We start from the raw sequence: 20,397 nt of genomic DNA on the forward strand, positions 1-20,397 counted from the left end.
CAGATAGTAATGATGTAATGAAAATTATTTTTTTAAGTAAATTTATGTTTAAGGCTAAAAATTATTATTTTGGAAACAGGTGCCGTGGATTCAGGATCCTCCTCCTCTTCCTCCTCTTCTAGTTTTGTGAATGGTGCTACCAGCAAAAACCTTCCAGCTGTACAAACTGTTGCTCCAATGCCAGAAGATTCGGCTGAAAACATGAGGTATACATAACTATTTGGTTTTTACTCATTTTACTCTCTAACCCCCGTCAAACATAGTGAAACAGTAGACGATAAATACAGAGGTGTAGTTAAGCATTCTTGAGAATGGTTGGTTACGTATTTTGTGGTTACTTTTTATAATTGCATCATTTTGATATTTCTAGCTAGTTATTCATTATATAAAAATCAATTATATTTGAGTCTAAATTGAGAAATCTTGAATGATTTTCAAGAATTGACTCTGCTGAATTTGTAATCCATTGTCATATAGCACGTTACATTTCCCATAAAATAAAAATATGCACAAATGGTAATGTGATAAAATTGAGTATCTTTGGGGTGGTGATGAAAAGTTTAAAATGTAGACTTTCAAAATAAATCTGCCAAGTTATATATAACGTGTATAATTGGAACTTGAATAATCAAACGTTGTCTTTTCTGTTGTAATTAATAGGTAAAAATGATTTGTAGTGGCATATCAAAGAGTGTTCCTAGAAGAGACTGGCCCCTGGCCCACATTCTTGGAGTTACGTTGCACACACACACACCCCACATGCACACACGTGCTTACATGTATGTATTCACATTTCTAATTGAAGTATCACAGAAATAAAGAGTGTAAAAGCTCAGTGAAAGAATGAAAACACTCGTTACCATCAGCCAAGTCAAAAAATAGAATGATACAAGAACCCGAGGAGCCCCCACCTTGTGCTCTTTTTCCTATCACTATTCTTGCTCCTCTTCAGATTCACTGCCCTGATTTTTAGTACTAAATTAGTTTTGGATTTTTTTAAAATTTCATATAAATGTATTTGCACAGTGTGTATTCTTTTGTCTCTGGCTTCTTTTGTTCAACATAATGTTTATGAGATTCATCCATGTTGCATGTAGCAATAGTTTATTTTTATTTCATTTTTATTCCTTTGTGAGTGTTTACTATAATTAACTAATTTATTTTACTGATGATGGGCATTTGGAATTTTCCAATTTGGGGCTATTACAAATAATGCTGCTTTTTACGTAATAATGCTGCTTGTACATTACTCTTGGGTGTACTACACATTTGTATGCATGTCTGTTGGGTAAGTAACTTGGAGTGGAATTGCTGCTTCATAGTGTCTGTGCATGTTCAATTTCACTTGATAAAGCCAAATGGTTTTCTAAAGTGATTATGCAAGTTTACTAACTCACCAGTCACTTATGAGAGTTCCTATTTCTTCATATCTTTAACAATACTTAGTATTGTCACTCTTACATGTTAGCCGTTTTGGTGGAAGTAGAGTGGTATTCCATTGTATTTTTATTTTGCATTTTCCTGATGACTAATGTGGTTGAGCACCTTCTCATATCTTTATTGGTATTTTGGTTTTTCCTCTTTTGTGATTTGCCTGTTGAAAATTCTTGCCCATATTAAAAAATTGAGTTGTCTGTCTTCTACTTATTAATTTGTGAAGGTTCTTTATGCATTTTGAAAATGAACCTTTTGATGATTATATGTCATATATATCTCCATTCTGTGGCTTTTTTCATCATTATCTGTTTAATCAACAGAAGTTGTAAATTTTAATGAAACTCAATTTATCAAGTTTTTGTTTGTTAGTGCTTTTTGTGTTGTAGTTGCAATCTTTGCCTACATTTTTCCTTATTGTCTGCATTTTCCTACCTTATCTTCTGGCTGCTTTAGTCTTTGCTTTTTATGTTTAGTTGTATAGTCCATCTGGAATTGAGTTTTGGAGTAAAGTGGATGTCAAGATGATCCAGCACCATTTATTTGAAAAACTCTTCTTTCCCCCATGCTCTGCCACTTTTGCCACAAATCAAGTGTCCCTATACACTGGATTCTGGTTTGGCACTCAGTTCTGCCTTATTAGTCTGTTTGTCTATCCTTGTGCCACACTATCATAATTAGCTTTAGGTTTAATAAAGATCAGTATCTGGTTGAGTGCGGTCTTCCCACCTTGTCCTTTTTTTCAAGAAAGTCTGAGCTATTCTTGATGCTTTGTGTTTCCATTGAAATTTTAGAATCAGTTTGTCAATATCCTTGTTAAAAACAACTTGCTGGAGTTTTGGCAAGGAATGGAATTTATAGATCTTTCAATATTGTGACTTCCAAACTATGAACATTGTATATTCCTTCCATTTCTTTAGTTTTTCTTAAATTTTTCCCAGTAATGATATTTAGTTTTCTATGTAGAAGTCTTACATATTTCTTATTTGTTTTATTCTTAGGATTTTGATATTTTGTTTTGTATCTTTTTTCCCTCTAGTTAGTTTTCAAATCAACTTTATTGAGAACATTTGTTTATGTTGTTTGAACTTAATAAAAAATACTCATTTTGTGTGTACATTTGAAGGAATTTTGATCAGTTTATATACCCATATATAGTAGTATCTATGGGTAGTAGTATATATACCCATATAACTACTACCACGGTCAAGATGTAGAATAGGTCCATCACCCCAGATAGTTCTCTTGTGCCTCATTTATTATTCACCCCATCCCTGCCTCAGGCAAACACTTACATGCTTTTTAATATTGTAACTTAGTTTGTCTTTTCTAAGGTTTCATGTAAATGGAATCATACAGAATATACTTTTTTGTGTCTTCCTTCTTTCACTTAACTTTTTAGATTTTGAGATTCATCCTTTTTGTCTATGAGTAGTCCATTCCTTTTTATTCTTGAGTATTATTCCATTATATGGCTATCCCACAATTTATTTATCTATTCATTTATTGATAGACTTCTGGATTTTTCTTCCAGTTTGAGGCTGTTATAAATAAAAATTCTATGGACATTTGAGTACAAGTTTTGTTGTGGACATATGTTCTTGGGTAAATAACTAAGAGTAAAATTGTTGGTTGAATAGTATGTATATGCTTATCTTTATAAGAAACTGCTGAGCTGTTTTGCAAAGTGATTGTATCATTTTATATTTCTGTCAGTAATGTGTAAAGCTTCTGTTTGTTCCACATTGTTATTAACACTTGGTGTGGTCAATCTTTTTAATTCAAGACTTTGCTGGGTAATCATGTCTCATTTGGTTTTATTTTCCATTTTCCTAGTGATTAATGATGACAGGTTTTGTTTTTTTTTCCATTTGTTTATGGACCGTTGAAATCTTTTGCTATTTTTAAAAAATTGAACTGTTAGCATTCCTTATATATTCTGAATATATGTCTTTTGCCAAATAGATTCATTGCAAAATTTGTTTGTTCCATTCTGTGGCTTGTACTTTCATTTTGTTAAAAGTGTTAAGAACAGGAAGTTTCTAACTTTGATAGAGTCCATTGTTTCAAAAAGTCTTTTCTTTTGTGGTTTGCGCCTTTGTGTCCTAAGAAATCTTTACCTATGCCAAAGTCATGAAGACATTCTCCTATATTTTCTTCTAAAAGTTTTGTAGTTTTAGCTTTTATGATTAAGTCTTTGATCCATATTCACTTAATTTTTGTGTGTATGGTGAGGTAAAGGTTGGGGTTTGTTTTTATCCATATGTATATCAACATTTTAGCACCATTGAATTACCTGGGCACATTGGTTTAAAATCAGTTGACACTCTGTATGTGGATCTTTTCTGGACTCCATACTGTTCCATATCTATATGGCTATCCTTATGTCAATACCTCACTGTCTTCATTACTGTAACTTGGTAGTAAGTCTTGAAATCAGGGAGTATAAGTCCTCTAACTCTGTTCTTTTTTACAATTGCTTTGACTTTTCTAGGTTATTTGCATTTTTCTATAAATTTTAGAATTGGCTTGCCAATTTCTGTGGAAAAAAATCCTGCTGAAATTTTAATTAGCATTGAGTTGAACTTTAATTAAATTTAGGGAGAAGCTATCTTAATAATATCGAGTTTTCTAATCTATGAACATTGTCTATATTTTAATATTGAGATCTTTAATTTCTCTCAGCAACTTATTATAGTTTTCATTATAAAAGTCTTGTACCTATTTATGTCTTTTTTATTATTTTTTCTTGTCTTTTATGATATTCTAAATTAAATTTTTTACTTTAAATTTCCAGTTTTGAGTTAGCAGATAAACAAAAAAGAATAAATATGTTTCCATCTATATAAAATTATATAAAATGCAAATTTATCTTGACAGAGAGCAAATTAGTGATTGCTTGTGTCAACTATATATCAATAGAGCTGAAAAAAAGATTTTAATTGTGTTCCTTAGTGTATAGAAAGACGGTTTTTGTATATTGACTTTATATCCTACAACTTTGCTTAATCCACTTAATTTTGGTAGTTTGTTTGGACTTTTCTCAATTCACTTAATAGTTCTAATACCATCTATAGTTTTCTTATTATTTTCTAAGTGTATAAAATAATGTCATTTGTAGCTTTAGTGTTATTTATCCTTAAAGGCTTTGAGAATTCACCAGTCGGGCCTGGAATTTTCTTTCTGGGAAAGTCTTAAATTAGAAATTCAATTTCTTTAATGGATAAGTGACTACTCATGTTTTCTCTTTTCGTTTTGCATCAATTTTGGTCATTTGTGATTTGCAGGAATTTAGCCATTTTATCTAAGTTGTTTCACTTATTGCCATGTAGTTTTTCATAATTTTTTTATTCTATTATTTTAAAATATTTATAGGATCTCTAATGATGTTTCCTCTTGCATTCCTGATTTTGTTCATTTATGTCTTTTCTCATTTTATCATTATTAGAATAGCTATTGATTTTTCAATATTATGATATTTTTTCCCCAGATATTAGCTTTAGATTCATTAGTTTTTATTCTGTTTTCTATTAGATTGAATTCTGCGATTATTATCTCCTTTATTTATTTCAACTTTACTTGCTTTTCTCTTTCTAGATTCTTTGGGTGGAAATTTAGATCAGGAGTCTATAAACTATGGCCCATGGGCCAAATCTGCCATTACCAGTTTTTATAAATAAACTTTTATTGGAATGTAGTCACATCATTTGTTTATATATTGCCTATGACTGCTTTCACATCACAGTGGCAGAGTTAAGTAGTTGCAACAGAGATAGTATGGCCTAAAAGCTTAAAATATTTACTGTCTTACCCTTTACAGAAAATGTTTGCTGACCCCTTGCTTAGATCTTTGATTTTAGGTCTTTCTTCTTTTCCAATATGAGCATTTAAAGCCATAACTTTTCCTCTAAGCACTGTTTTAGCTGTATTTTACAAATTTAGTTATGTTCTTTTAATATTCATTCAATATTTTTTCTGTTTCCCTATGATTTCTTCTTTGACTCATGAGTGTTTCAGAGGTGCATTTGAGATTGACCTTTTCTCACTCACCATAATGCTGCGAGGTCTGTCCAAGTTGTTGCGTGTATTAATATGATATTTGTTTTGTATTTCTGAGTAGTATTTCATGGTATGGATGTATGACAGTTTGTTTAACCATTCACCCACGAAAGGACGTTTAGATTTTTTTTGGTTTTGGGGTATTACGAAAAAAGCTGTATTTATGTGAACATGAGTTTTCATTTCTTAGGGATAAGTACCCAAGAGTGAGATTACTGGGTTTATGTAGAAAATACCCAATTAGTTTTATAAAAAAAAACTCCCACCATCAATATTTGATTACTCTAGTTTCTCCTTATTTTTACCAGCATTTGGTGTTGTCTTTTTTTTTTTTAAGCCATTCTGAAAGGTATGTGATATCTCATTGGTGGTCTTAATTTGATTTTTCCTAATGGATGATTCTGAACATCTTTCCGTGTGCTTATTTACCATCAGTATGTTCTCTTTAGTGAAATGTCTGTTCATGTCTTTTGCCCATTTTATAATTCGATTGATTTTTTACTTTTGAGCTTTGAGAGCTCTTTATACATTCTAGGTACAAATCCTTTTTCAGAAATGTGGTTTGCAGGTATCTTCTCCCAGACTGTAGCTTGTTGTTACATCCTTTTAATAGGGTCTTTGGTGGAGGAAAACTTAGCATTTTCGTTTTAGTCTCACTTTTCATGGTGTCATGTCTAAGAACTCTTCACCTAGCCCTAGGTCCTGAAAATTTTCTCCTATGTTTTCCATAAAGTTTTGTGGTTTCATAAATAGTTTTAGTTTTAAGTCGGTGATCCATTTTGAGTTAATTTTTGTATAAGGTGTGAGGCTTATGTTGAGGTTCATATTTTTGCATATGAATGTCCAGTTGCTCTAGGACAATTTGTTCAAAAGGGTATGACTCCTCATGAGGCATGTTTTTAAGATCTTCTAAGGCAAGTCTAGGATGGCCTTCTTATCCAATATAAGAAGATTCTTGTGTTTATAGTTAACCAAGAGTTGCTAGCATTATGTGTGTTGAATTTTATCTTATGATTTTTTTTTTTTTTGACCTACACTGAGATAACCATGTGGTTTTTCTGTTTTTTCTGCTAACATGGTCTATTATATTTACTTATTTTTTAAATGCTAACCAAACCTTGAATTCCTGGAAGAAATCCAATTTCTTTGTGATATAAAATCTGTTTTATCTCTTGAAGAGTTTATATAAGATGCGTGTTTTTTTGTTTGTTTTTGTTTTTTCTTGAATATTTAGTAGACTTCACAAGCAAAGATATCAATCCTGGATCTCTTCTCTTGGGAAGTTTTTAAACTAAAATTTCAATTTGATAGTTACAGTCTCCCCAGATTTTCTATTTTATCTTGTGTCAGTTTTGGTAGGTTCTATTGGCATAAAGTAGTTTATAACATTCTCTTATTATTCTTTTAACATTCATATAATCTGTTAGAAGTCCTTCCTTTTTATTCCTGATATTCATTATTTGAGTCTGCTTTCTTTCTGCCTGCTGCCTTCCTTCCAAGTTTTGGCAGTGATTAATCAATTTTATTAATATTGCCAAAGAAACCAAAATTCACCAGAGAGAAGTAACAAGAAACTCTTAAGTTGAAGCTTATACATTATTATTTTTTCCTTAGTACATTGATGTTTGAGAACATCAGCGTGCAACAGAGTCACATGGAAGGCTTGTTAAAATACAGATTGCTGGGTTTCACCCCTAGAGTTCTGATTCAGTGGATCTTCAGAGTCTGAGAAGTTCCAAGATCTGCTGTTGGCAAACTAGAGAAAACCGATGTGTAGTTCCAGTGCAAGTCTAAAGGCCTGAGAACCAGGAAAGGATGGTGTAAGTTCTAGTCTGAAAATTGGCAGCCTCAAGACCCAGGAAGAGCCCACGTGTCATTTTGAGTCCAAAGGCAAGAAAAGACCACTGTCACAGCTCCAATTGTCAGGCAGGAGGTTCCTCTTACTCAGCCTTTTTGTTCTATTCACATATTCAAGTGAATGCATGAGACCCATCCCATTCAAATGTTAATCTCATCCAGAAACATCCTAACAGGCGCACGCAGAATAATATTTGACCAAATGTCTGGGTACCCTGTGGTCCAGTCAAGTTAACACATAAAATTAGCCATTACCTCAGTGAACTTGATGCTGCTGGTCCTGAGAACATACTTTGAGAAACAGTGTTTTAAGTGATCATCCTCCAGATTGCAACATTAATTTTTGATTTATCTAAGTCCTCTTCCCAGGAAATGCATGGATCTTACTACAGTTTAACTTCATTTACCCCAAATTTTGCAAACATTCTTGTATATATGTATACATGTATATGTGTGTATGTGCATGTAATTTTTAAACCCCACAATAGAGTATAGTTACCATTTTATTGGTCAACATCTGTTTAGATTTACTCAAAGGTTTATCATTTTTTGTTGTTCATCATTCCTTTCTGAATGTCTGACTTCCATCTGGTATCATTTTCCTTCTTCTTGAAGAACACCCCTTAGTGTTTCATTTAGTGCAGGCCTGCCACTCATGAATTCTCAGTTCTTATTTGACTAAAAATCGTTGAAATTCACCTCTAGTTTTTTGAAGGATTTTTGAGCCAATGTAGATTCTAGGTTGGCAGTTATTTTCTTTTAGTGCTTTGAAGATATTATTCAATTGTCTTTTGGCTTTTGTTTCTTTCTGTGCTTTCTTTCCTTTATGGCCTTTTTCTTTTAAAAAAGGTAACTTCCAGTCTTGGTCTTATTGCTGTTTCTGTGCTCTTCCTTCACCCCCTCCCCATCCTTACGCCTGCTGCCTGCTTTTATGATTTTCTCTATCTTTGGTGTTTAGCGGTTTTACTATGATGCACTCATGTTCTGTGGTTCTTCTTCGTATTTATCCAGCTTGGGACTTGTAGAGCTTCTCAGATATGAAATTTGATTACTTTCATCAGTGGCTGGAAAATTCTTTGCCATTACCTCTTCAAATATATTGCTTCTGACTCATTCTGTTCTTTTTCTGAAACTTAAATTACACATATATTAGCCATTTTCTTTATTTCTCAGCTATCTATGTTCTCTCTTTCTCTCTCTCCATTCTTCTGAGCATTTTCTTTTAACCTTAGTCCACTTTTGTAATTCTCTCTTAAGCTGTTTCTAATCTTCTGGGTTCTTAATTTCAATTTTTTCTAAGTACTAGAATTTCCATTTGACATTTATAGTTTAATATTCTCTTTCAATTGTGTGTCTTGTCTTTAATTTTCATGAATACTTGAGATATAGATACTTTAAAGTTTTTGTTTCATTATTTGGCTTCTCCTGGACCTATCTCTATGATTTTGTGTTTCTCTTGGTATTCAATAATCTCTTCTTGTCTACTTTAATGTCTTTGTTTTTATTATATTGTGAAGAACCTAGTATATGAAAGATTGTAAAGGTAATGCAAAGGTACAAAATGGTGCTTTTTCTAGAAAAAAATTAAATTTACTTCTAATAGGTACTGGCAAACCTAGATAACATAATGCTGCCAAGGTTAAAGGGCTAGTCTTTTCCTGGTTCACCACTACTCTAGGGTGTAATTCTACAGAGTCCCAACTTGAATCAGAAGGGTTTTTCTAAGCTCTTCCCCCTTTTTGTTGGGCATTGAACCTCAGTTTTTCTCTGTAAGTTTGTAAAAATTTTGTTCAACTGCTCAGTCATTGAACTGCTTCTTCCAAAACATGTCCATATCGGAAAAGTGGTCCAAATGCCAAAATCACCTCTTTTGGGTTTCTTCTTCCTCAAGATCATGGTCAAATAATGAGTCACTGTCCCAACTCTCCATTGCCCTCAAAGAGGTGTTCTTCTTTTGTTTTGGTTTTTGTCCAGCTTTCTTAGTTATTCTCAGCAGGAAGATCAGCCATTACTAAAGGTGAAAATCTGAATCATTTTTATATAGCTAGTTTGTTTATCATCCTATATTAGATTGAGTATAAACATTGAAATGGCTTAGTTTTTTTTAGTCACTGCTTTTAACTGGATTATGTCAGATCCATTCATTCTGTTCCTTAATTACATCAGAGACAAATTTAATTTTCTTGTAATTTTCAAGTTATAAAAAAATTAGTCAAGTATAATATAAATTCTGATATCTCATCCAACTTAAACCTCTTCAACTCCTTACTCTGGCTTTCCTTATATTAGGTTTTAATGATAATTCTTTTTCCTTCTTTTCTTTTAAACTTGTCTTTTTATTTTTAAAGCTGGGTTTTCTTAGACAGTGTATCAATGGGCCCTGCTTTTTTTTAAATCAGTGTGACAATCTGTGTTTTAATTGATGTTTGTACATAATTTACATTTAATATAATTACTGATATGGTTAGATTAATATCTATCAACTTGGTACTTATTTTCTAAAAACTGTTGTTTTCCATTTGTCTTTTACTTTTTCCCCCTGTTTCAATGCCTTCTGTTGGGTTAATGGAGTATTTTTTTATTATTTCATTTTCTATCCAATATTGATTGGCTTATTGTTTATTTATTTCTTAAACAATTTTAGGGGTTGCCTAAGGGTTTACAATATAAATCTTGAAATTATCACAATGTCTTTAATAGTAGTGTACTATTTCATGTGTAATATTAAGATTCTAATAAGATTTACTCTGTCTCATCCTTTGTGTTAATATTGTCATACATTTTACTTATACATGTCTTATTAAGAAACAGTACATCACTACTATTTTTGCTCTGGACAGTCCTTTATCTTTAGCACAATTAAAGATAAATGAATTTTATATTTACTTTCATTTATCGTTTCCAACACTCTTAGTTTGTTTGTATAAATATAAGTTTATGTCAGGTACCATATTCCTTATAGTTGAGAACTTCCTTTAAAAGTTCTTGTAGTAAAAGTCAACCATATGAATTCTCTCAGTTTTTATTTGTCTGAAAAAGTTATTTTACCTTCATTTTCGAAAGTTTTTTTGGCTAGAAATAGAATTGTGGGCTAAAATTTTTTTTAAATGGATTTAAAATGGATTTCATTCCTTTGTCTTCTGGCCTGCATAGTTTCTAATGAGAATGTCATTCTTACCTTTGTTGTTGTATATGTAATGTGTCTTTATTCCCTGACAGTCTTCTTCAAATTTTTTCTTTGTACTTGGGTTTCAAACAGTTTATTATGACAAATCTGGGTTATTAATTAATTAATTAATTTTTATTCTGCTTGTTGTTTTCTGGGCTTCTTGAATCCATGGTTTGAGGACATTTATCATTTTTAGAAAATTCTTATTCATTATCTCCCCACATATATCTTCTGCCCTGTCTTCTCTCTCCTTGTATTAGTTTTCTATTGCTACTATAATAAATTGCTGCAAATTTAGCAGCTTAGAATAGTAGCTACTTATTATGTCATAGCTCTGTAGGTTAAAAATCCAATACAGGTAACACTGGGCTAAAATCTCAGTGTTGACAGGGGCTGCATTCCTTATTGGAGGCTTTGGAAGTAAACCAGGTTCATTCGAGTTGTTGGCAGAATTCGCTTGCACACAGCTCCTCAACTGATGGCGCTGCTTCTTTGGCTTTCAGTCCAGCGCTGCCCTTGCTCCTAGAGTCCTTTTTCCAGTCCTTGCATGTGGCTCCCTACATTCAGAACCAGTGACAGTGTATCATATTCTTCTCACACTTGGGATCTCTCTGACTTTCCCTTCTGACATATCTTTTTTGCCTTCTTCTTCTGCCACACCTCTCTGACTCTACCCAGAGTTTTCTGCTTTTTGGGCTCATATGATTAGATTGGGCCGATCTACATAATCCAAGATAACCTCCCTATCTTAATGTATATAACCTGAATTTCATTTGCAGAATCCTTTTGCCCCGTAACATAACCTAGTCACAAGTTCCTCTGATTATGGTTTGCTCATCTTTGGGCAGCCATCATTCAGTATACTTCATTTCTCCCTCTGGGATTCTTATCACATTTATATAAGGCTATTTGATACTGGTCCATAGCTCTTGAATGTGCTTGCACTCGCTCTCATTATGTATATATTCTTTTTTTCTCTTTTTGTTTCAACATGTCTTTTTTTACTGGCCTATCTTCAAATTCACTGATTCTTTCCTTGGTTTTATTGAGTCTATTGATAAGCCCTTTGAAGGCATTATTGTCTATTTTACTGTATTTCTCATTACTAGCACTGTTTCGTTTTTACAGTTTCTTACTTTGTGCGGAAATTCCCCATCTGTTTGTGCATGTTGACTATATTTTCAGCTACTACTTAACTCTTAACATATTGATCATACTTACTTTAAATTCTTTGGTAGTTCCAACATCTGGTTTATCTGTTATTCTGATTCTGTTGGTTTGCGATTCTGACTATGTTATTTTTCTTCTTTGTATGTCTTACACTTTTTGGTTGAAAACTGGACATTGTATATAGGACGTTAGTGACTGACATGCATAGTATTTATGCTGCAAATGGGCCTGCCTCTTCTTAGGCTAGGCCTTTAATGTTGGGGGTTAAGTCATTCTACCCAGGACTCAAGCTAGGTTTGTGTTTTCTTGTTGTTTTAGTTACTTTCAGTATATCACATGTTTTAAATTTCTCTGCCTTTACCTTGTATTTATCTAGGGGCTGGTTTGTCAGAATGTTTTACTCAGTGTTCTTATTCTACCCTCATCTTTAGGCTTTCCTTTAATCCTGCACTTTAAAGAGGTTCTCTATACCATGACCCCTTCTGCTATTATTTCTTATTGAGTGCTTGCAAGCCTAGTGTTTGGGGTTGTTTTCTGTTGTTCTGGTTCAGACTTGGTTGTAGGCAGGTGCTGCCCTGGGTCTTGGAAGTAGGGGTTTTCCACTGATCCTGCCCATTCTCAAGTAGTTGGAGAATCGCTAAATATCTGGACTCAGGATGTTTTCCTGCCCCTCCCTCAGAGTAAAGAATTTTTTCTGTTCCCTTTCTCCAGCTGCAGTAGGCCCTCTCCTGTACCCTGGAAGTAGCAGAGTTTGCTGTCCTTTTCTAAGATACATAAGGCTTTTGTTCCATAGAGGATGTAGGGAAGAAGGATCCAGGCAGGGCTTTGTGCCTTTACTGCAGCAATTACTGCTTCCCTCCCTTAGCCTGCAGCAGTGAAGGAAGTTTCTCAAAAGTCTTCCATGCTGCTCTAAGTCTTTCTCATGAGTAATGGTGAGGTTTGTGGAGAAGATCCTTCAAATTACTGCAAACTCTCCTTGTGTCTGTAGCTCTGAAGGTTTTATTCTCTCACTTTAGCTCACACTTGGTTTTCAGCAATTTTAGAAGTTTTAGCTGACTTCTTGCCAGCTTATATGGTACCTAATGTTTCTTCCTGTGCTCCACCCCAAGGAAGCAAGTTCCTGCATCCCTCCCCTGTCTCGTTGGAGGTTCCTGTCTTTCTTCAGACTTCAAGGCTAATTGGTTGCCTTGCAACCTCAGCTGTCTGATGTGTCCCACCAGTGTTGTAATTCTGTCGATTACCTGGCTTTTTCTTGTGCTTAGTGTGGGAGTGACCCTTTCCAGCTTTCACATCCTAAATAGAAATTCTCTATTTCTTTTTAAAAGTTCAGATTCCTAATTGATGGTTTTTCAATTTGTATTTTCAAAAAATATTATGTGAACCAAGTAACGTACTAAAAAACACTCATTAACTGACTGCTACCACAGGAAACAAATTCTAAGATAGAGCATTTTTTAAATGCTCTGAAAACTGGAATGCTCAGAAACTGGAATGGCCCTGGGAGAAGTCCTCAACTGAGTGAAGGGAACTAGGACTTTGACCTCCTCAGTGACTAGTGTTTGAGTGCAGATTGTTCCTGCTGGGGAAACTTAACTTTGGGTAAGACAGGTCCCTTCTGAGGACGGATTCAACTGTAAGCCATCACCCAGTATTTTTCCTTAGAACTTTCTAGGAAATGAGGGTCTCTATCCTAAAGGGGGATCTTGGTGATCCACCACAGTACCTATTACATTAAAATTTCTTTTATAATATATTAAATTTGTTATTTAGTAGGAAAAGTTTTATTATTTCAATTTTTATATCACCCATTTAAAACACAATTAGCCTTACTGTTTTTATCACTGGGTTTATTGTTTTGTCTCAGTTAAATGACATATATTCTGGACTTTATATTTCTATTTCAGTGTAATTTATGTGTCATTTTACTTGACTAGTTGACTAGAAAGGAGGAATTTTTCCATTTCAGTTTCTTTCATTTTCTTTTTGTATATGAAACATGCAGTTAACAATTACCAAAAATGCACTCCAAAAAAACTTTTATAATTATCTGAAGACATCCCAGCATTACGTTTCTTGAAACTTGAAAAATGTGTATTTGGAGTTTAGTTTATCGTATAAAAGTTACACTTCTTCCATGCAAAAGAATTTATTTAGGCTCAGTTTCTTAGTCTTCTGTAATTTCATCATATACTTGAAAATGTATATGTTTCTGTTAAGGAAGAATGAAGAAGAATTGTCAGTTTTTAATTTAAAAGATCATGAGGAAATAAAATAAGCAGGAATTTTTTCAGCTTCATGTTTTGCTTAGTGGCTGTGACCCTAAAAAGTTATAGTTTAAAAAAACTGTTTATCAGTAGGTCACAATGTCACAGATTCTGAGATTTAGGATACATTTACTGATCAGCTATCTAGTATGTTAAATTATATTTCATATTAGAAGTTTAGTGAAAACTAGACAAAATATTTAAAGTCAATATTTGTCAATTACTAATTATAATATCACGCTGATTAAGAATTTGACTTTACAATATATGGTTTGGTAACATTAATACTGTACTAATCTTTTCTTTTCATCTAAGTTTACTTAAGCAAATCGGTTCATTTACTTATGCCTACATTTCTTAATTTACATTGGAGCATTTGATTAATAAAATCTACTGTGAAATTCATTAATACAGTAATTTCTTTTATATCTGAGCTGTATCTTTTAGATACATTGCTTAGGGACATGTAATTATTTATTTTCATTCTAAATTTTATTATGCATACCCATTTTTTATGTGATTTAAGAAATGAATGAAGCACTTTAAGAACTTTAATGTACCAAATTAAATTATTTAGTATTTATTATATTTATGACATTATGCTGAGGACCTAGGAGATTATAAAAATTAAAATCAAAAGTAAATAAAAATTGTAATTTTATGAAGTGGCACAAACAAAAGGGAGTTTGTTAAAATAGAACTCACAATGTAAGCAGTGTCCTAAATAAAAATAGAATTATGTTTATCTAGAATTCTAAACATGTTACATTTGAAAATAATCAACATTTTGTTGTGAAACATGTTTATAAAGAGATTTATTTAGAAAACAGGAGACAAAAATCTTACCTGCTGATTCATGTATTTATAATCACCTTGGCCTTGGATATGTCTTGAGGTCAGTTGCATTTGGTAAGATTTGATAATCAGTTGCAGCCGTGGGTTTTTATATGTTTTTTCTCCAATGGATTAATTATATTTTTATTCATATGAATTTCTTAAAATCTCTAAATCTCTGTAAAAGAGATTTTCTTAATACAAGTAAAAGCCAATATATAATTGTGTTATTTAAACCATAATGATAAACTCTTGTGTTTTAAGTCATATTGTTTTAATCTCGGGATTGAAGTTATAGAATTTCATCCAAAACATTATTATTTCCTTTGAATGCTTTGTTTTCCTATAGTTGGTAATTTTTTTAGAGTGGTCAGTAAATTTTCCAAGTTATAACAGTAATTTCTTCATAGAAATCTGTAATTCTCTTTCTTAAAAGAATTTGCACTTACTATCAAGAGATATAGCCAAAGTCAAAATAGCATCATAGGCATCATTAGTGTAACTGAAGGGAAGGAAAAGGGTAGAGTCGAGAAAGAGGAGTGAGCAGCTTGAGAGGATGCATTTCGGCCTGGAGTTGACAAATTCTATATTTAGGGCCCAAGAATTTTCCCAAATATTGAGAAGTACTAGTGTTAAGACTATAAACCTCACTTGAGACTGTATTGGGCAAATTTCCCATCTGGTGCACCTTTGTATTATTTCTGTACACAAAATGTATTAGACTAAATGAATGGTTTTGGAATAAATGAAAATAAACTTTCAAATAAAACTGAAAAATTACTGCTTAGTATTTCCCTAAATTAAGTAAAATATGCCAATTTTTCTTACAAAATAATTTGCCAAAGAACCTTGTTTTCTTCTGGTAATTATATGTTCTTTTAATTTTTAAAATAAAAATTATATTCAAAATGAAGAGAATATTTCATTTATTTTTATAGGACATAAGGCCAAGGGGTTCTCCCTTGTTAAAAGAAATTTTTTTGAATTTCTTTTTAACATGGTAACAAATAGATTTTTCATATATGCCTTGGAATTGAGAAAAAGGAGTTTTACATTGTGTATTTCTCTCAGATGAGAATTGAAATAACAACATAGGCACAATATGTCTTTTTTTTTTGTAATTGGTGGTTATTTGCCAGGTGATAGAGGAGGGTATTAAGCTGAGATTTCTGTTTGTACCATTTCCTTTGAGAATTTAAATTATGTAAGGATGAAGATCACATAGTTTATACAATGTTTACTTTCCTTTAAAATGCATTGTGAGAAATCTGTAATATTAACAATAACAAAAAACTGTCCATTTCTTCACTGTAAAAAAGCGATGATGAAATTTTTCTGCTTAGAATATTTTGTTGTTGTTTGGAGAAATCCGGCACTATCATTTGATAATGATTTTCTGTACTTAAAACTTTTGATCTCTTGCTGAGTAAAATGGTACGTTTGTCCCCTATTAGAAAATTAAAATTATGGTTGCACAATGATATGTAAGAGCATCATTTAATATTTGTATTAAATTTTATAAGAAAATAGTTTCAAAATTATTATATGGATTCACTCACTGAAAAATGTCTGCTTTTATCCATTACTCCTAAGGCAAAGTAATTAATAAATATTTACATATACATCTGTGCTTAGTTGCTTAGATTAACTTCAGTTATGAAGTTTCTATTTGATATTTAACTAAATCATAAAGAACAGTATTTTTGCAATTTGAAGGCTCTAAATCATACAGAAAACTGTAAAATATGGAAAAAAGTCTTTTTTTTTTTAACCATTTTATTTATTTATTTTTTTGTGAGGAAGATCAGCCCTGAGCTAACATCCATGCTAATCCTCCTCCTTTTGCTGAGGAAGACTGGCTCTGAACTTGCCAATCCTCCTCCTTTTTTTTTTTTCCTCCAAAGCCCCAGTAGATAGTTGTATGTCATAGTTGCACATCCTTCTAGTTGCTGTATGTGGGACGCGGCCTCAGCATGGCCAGAGAAGTGGTGTGTCGTTGCGCACCCGGGATCCAAACCTGGGCCGCCGGTAGCGGAGCGCGTGCTCTTAACCGCTAAGCCATGGGGCCTGCCCGGAAAAAAGTCTTAAACTAAGGAAAAAAATTGTCCTGGCTTTAATTAGATAATAGTATATGTGTTACAAGGCAGCCCTGACAGTCTAGTGCTTAAGATTTGGTGCTCTCACCACCATGGCCGAAGTTTGTTTCCTGGTCAGGGAACCACACCACCCGTCTGTCAGTTGTCATACTGTGGTGGCTGCATGTTGCTGTGATGCTGAAAGTGACGCCACCAGTATTTCAGATACCGGGAGGGTCACTCATAGTGGACAGGTTTTAGTGGAGCTTCCGGACTAGGAAGGACCTGGCCACCTACTTCCGGAAAAATTGGCCATGAAAACCCTGTGAATAGCAGCGGAGGATTGTCTGATATAGCACCAGAAGGTGAGAGGATGGTGCAAAAAAGACCAGGCAGCGTTCAGCTCTGCTGTACACAGGGTCCCTAGGACTCAGAATAGACTCGATGGCACTATCAACAATACATATTACAATCCAATAGTATAGTTCTGATGTGAACCAGTATAAATCTAGATTTTTTTCTAAAATAATTTCACTCTCATTAATCTTAAATAAAAATAAATAGTCATGCTTCACTGAGGATTCAGGTGCAGAACCAAACAATAATAATTATGTCTGGATTTTTCTCGTCATCTTAGGTTCGCTCTTACTGTTCTTACTTCCCTTTCCTTAGTAGAGGGGATTACTTACCTGGGAAGAGTCGTAGGACATGATCCTGGAGGTTAGAAGGAATGAATCAAATAGTAGATCCAAAAAAGAAGTTCTCTCTATAGTCACTAAAGTCAGAGATAACTTATTATTGTTATGATTATTCTGTGACTTGAGGTAGCCTTTCCTTTGCTAGCTGTTTTATGACAAATTACCAGTAGTAGATACTCTTATTAAAACAGTTATTCTCAAAGTATGCTTCAGCAGTATCAGACCACCTGAGAATCTATTAGAAGTGAAAATTCGCTCAGTGCACCCAGAAGTGCTGAATCAGAGTGTCTGGGGGTGGGGTTCTAGCAGCCTGTGTTTAAACAAGCCTTGCACGTGATTCTGATCTACACTGAAGTTTGAGATCCTTTTCTTAAAATAGGTGCTTGCTTTCGGAATAACAGAGTAGGGGAGAATACTGAAAACTCTTCATCTTCAGCAAGAATGCGAAGCCCCACCGAAGTCCCTTTTTCTTGCCTAAAGTTGTTCCTCCAGAATATTCTTTTTAAGTGTTTGTGGAAGTCCTAAACCTGAGTTTCCTCTCTGAGTTCTCCTTTCTGTAAAGGTGTTGACCCAGATCAGAGGAGACGAAGTTAAATAGATGTGGTAATGGTGAGGCTTTGTGTACACAGAGGATTTGGATCATGTTTCCAAGTTAGGAAAGAAGGCAACCTAGATTATTCCCTAATCCCTATTTAATCACTTAAAAAAAAAGATGCAATAGTTTAGTTTTAAATATTAGTAACATATTGCAAATTATTCTATGATTATTTACTTTTTGTCATTTATGTTTTCCTCATGTGTAACAAAAATATTACTTAGCATTGTGGCTACTTTGAAGCATTGTTTAATTCCTTGCTGTACATGTCTTCATGTAGAAGAATGTGTGCTCATCTAATGTTACGTTATTATATTGATTTTGTTTTTTTAAATATATCAGAGTCACGTTTTGTAAGAGTAAATATAGGTGTGTTTTATTCAAAGCAGCAGTTATAAGAGCTACCATTATTGATCTTTCACTGTGTGCCAGGTACTTTTCTATGCACTTTACATGCCTTAGATCATTTAATCCTCACTGGATAGATACTGTGATCACCTTCATTTTTCAGGCTTAGGAAATCTAATATCCCAAGGTCATCTAGATAGTGTATGATAGAACAGCATTCCAGTCTAAGCAATCTTATTCCAAAGCACTTACTTCTATGAGAGAGAGTTAAATATTACCAAATTATTTATTTGCCTGAGCAGAGTTATTTTCTTTACCGGTGTTTTTTCTTTTACATTTACTTCTTGAGGTATTTTCAGGAATGCCAAACAGTGCTTATGTAAGGCCATATAACTTAAAATTTAATAGTCAACAATATAAAGAATAATGCAGGGATTGGTGAAGAAAAGTAAGTGGCTCATGAAATGGAAGATGCCTACTTTGGCAAAGCAATGCAACTTTATTACAGTGAATTCCAGTTATTTTCTTATTTGTTTAGCTTTTCAGGGAATTTTCAGGGAACTCTTGAGAACGAGAGTTAATTTTTTGTAACTGGCACCGTGATTCATGCAGTAGATGTTCAAAACAGTTTTCTTTGATAGACGGACAAAGAAGACAAACAAGAACTTCTTTTCTTGAAGCTCTTAGAGCTACACACAGAGAGTCTGTGGCCCTTGCAGTTTACGGAATCCCAGTTCCTTTTCACAGTGTAGTCATTCTAATTTAGCTGTAGTCTTTTGAGTAGCCTTATGACTGATATGAAACTGTACAGGTGTTCCTTCTACATGAAGCTGTTATTACTCAGTGGTTTAGAATTGTACTTTTATGATTTTTAAAGATTTTAATTTAGAAGTAAAGTTTATTTGACTTTTTATATTGAGTTATATTTACTAGTCTTTATGTCTTAATTTCAACAGCATCACTGCAAAACTTGAAAGAGCTTTAGAAAAAGTTGCTCCTCTTCTTCGTGAAATTTTTGTAGACTTTGCCCCATTCCTGTCTCGTACACTTCTTGGCAGTCATGGACAAGAGCTATTGATAGAAGGTATGATTTCTCTCTCTATTCTAATTATTTAGTTTCCTATAATGTATCTATTAATCGTGGCATAATTTGTGCTTCTAGAGGAATATTTATTGCCAAAGAATATAAAAACATTGCTTCCACAAATTCTAATAAGATATTCATATAGGCTTTCTCCTTATTCATTTTTTAAAAACAATATGTTTGTACAGTCAATGCTAATAACAGATTGAAGAATTTTGACAAAATATTGAATGACAGGCTCTGGCTCTTAAAATCCCAGTCTGTCAAGGCTGCTGTGTATCCTTAAGATAGAGTGTTTACCAAGCAGTGATTTCTAAAATTTCCTTCTAACTCTAAGAGCCATGCTTCTTCAAGTGACTTTTCTTATTCACATAACATTTGTAATATGAGAATCCTTAACTGAGAAAATGTAAAGAAATACTTAACTGGGAACTGAGGAAGCTGTTGTCTTTTACTCGACAGCAGCTTAAATGGAGTGAGGAGGCAAAGAAAATATACTGTTGTGGAGATTTAATTTATGCACCTGTATTAGGAGAGTAGCTTTGAAAAATATGGCTATCTGAAGCCTTTTTTTAAAAAGAAGTTTGTTTTATAAATATTCGTGAGCTTCAGAAGGGGTGATCAATATCCAGAACGTCCTATGAGTGAATAATGTCTTTACGTGCCGTTCCTTGGATTTAGCAGCCTTATATATTTTTTGCTTTTCGCTTCCTGTTTGCTGTAGAAGTTTTCCTGCCTGTTCTATTATTGTCTCAACTGCTTTTACACAATCTGTTAGGGGAGATAGTGATAGTTAATAAGCTAACTGAG

At 33.2% G+C, this 20,397-nt stretch overlaps 1 protein-coding gene across 6 annotated transcripts in view; it reads left to right on the top strand.

Annotated features, from left to right (window-relative positions):
- The window catches only part of NBEA (neurobeachin), a 696,720-nt gene that overhangs the window by 280,727 nt on the left and 395,596 nt on the right, over positions 1 to 20,397 (top strand). For all 6 annotated transcript variants that reach the window (XM_058547999.1, XM_058548001.1, XM_058548000.1 and 3 more), the window contains 2 exons: positions 80 to 206; positions 19,460 to 19,587. In XM_058547999.1, coding sequence (XP_058403982.1) covers positions 80 to 206; positions 19,460 to 19,587 — 255 coding nt within the window. The remainder of the gene's footprint in view (positions 1 to 79; positions 207 to 19,459; positions 19,588 to 20,397) is intronic.

The sequence above is a fragment of the Diceros bicornis genome, chromosome 9 (assembly GCF_020826845.1).
Source record: "Diceros bicornis minor isolate mBicDic1 chromosome 9, mDicBic1.mat.cur, whole genome shotgun sequence".
NCBI lineage: Eukaryota > Metazoa > Chordata > Mammalia > Perissodactyla > Rhinocerotidae > Diceros > Diceros bicornis.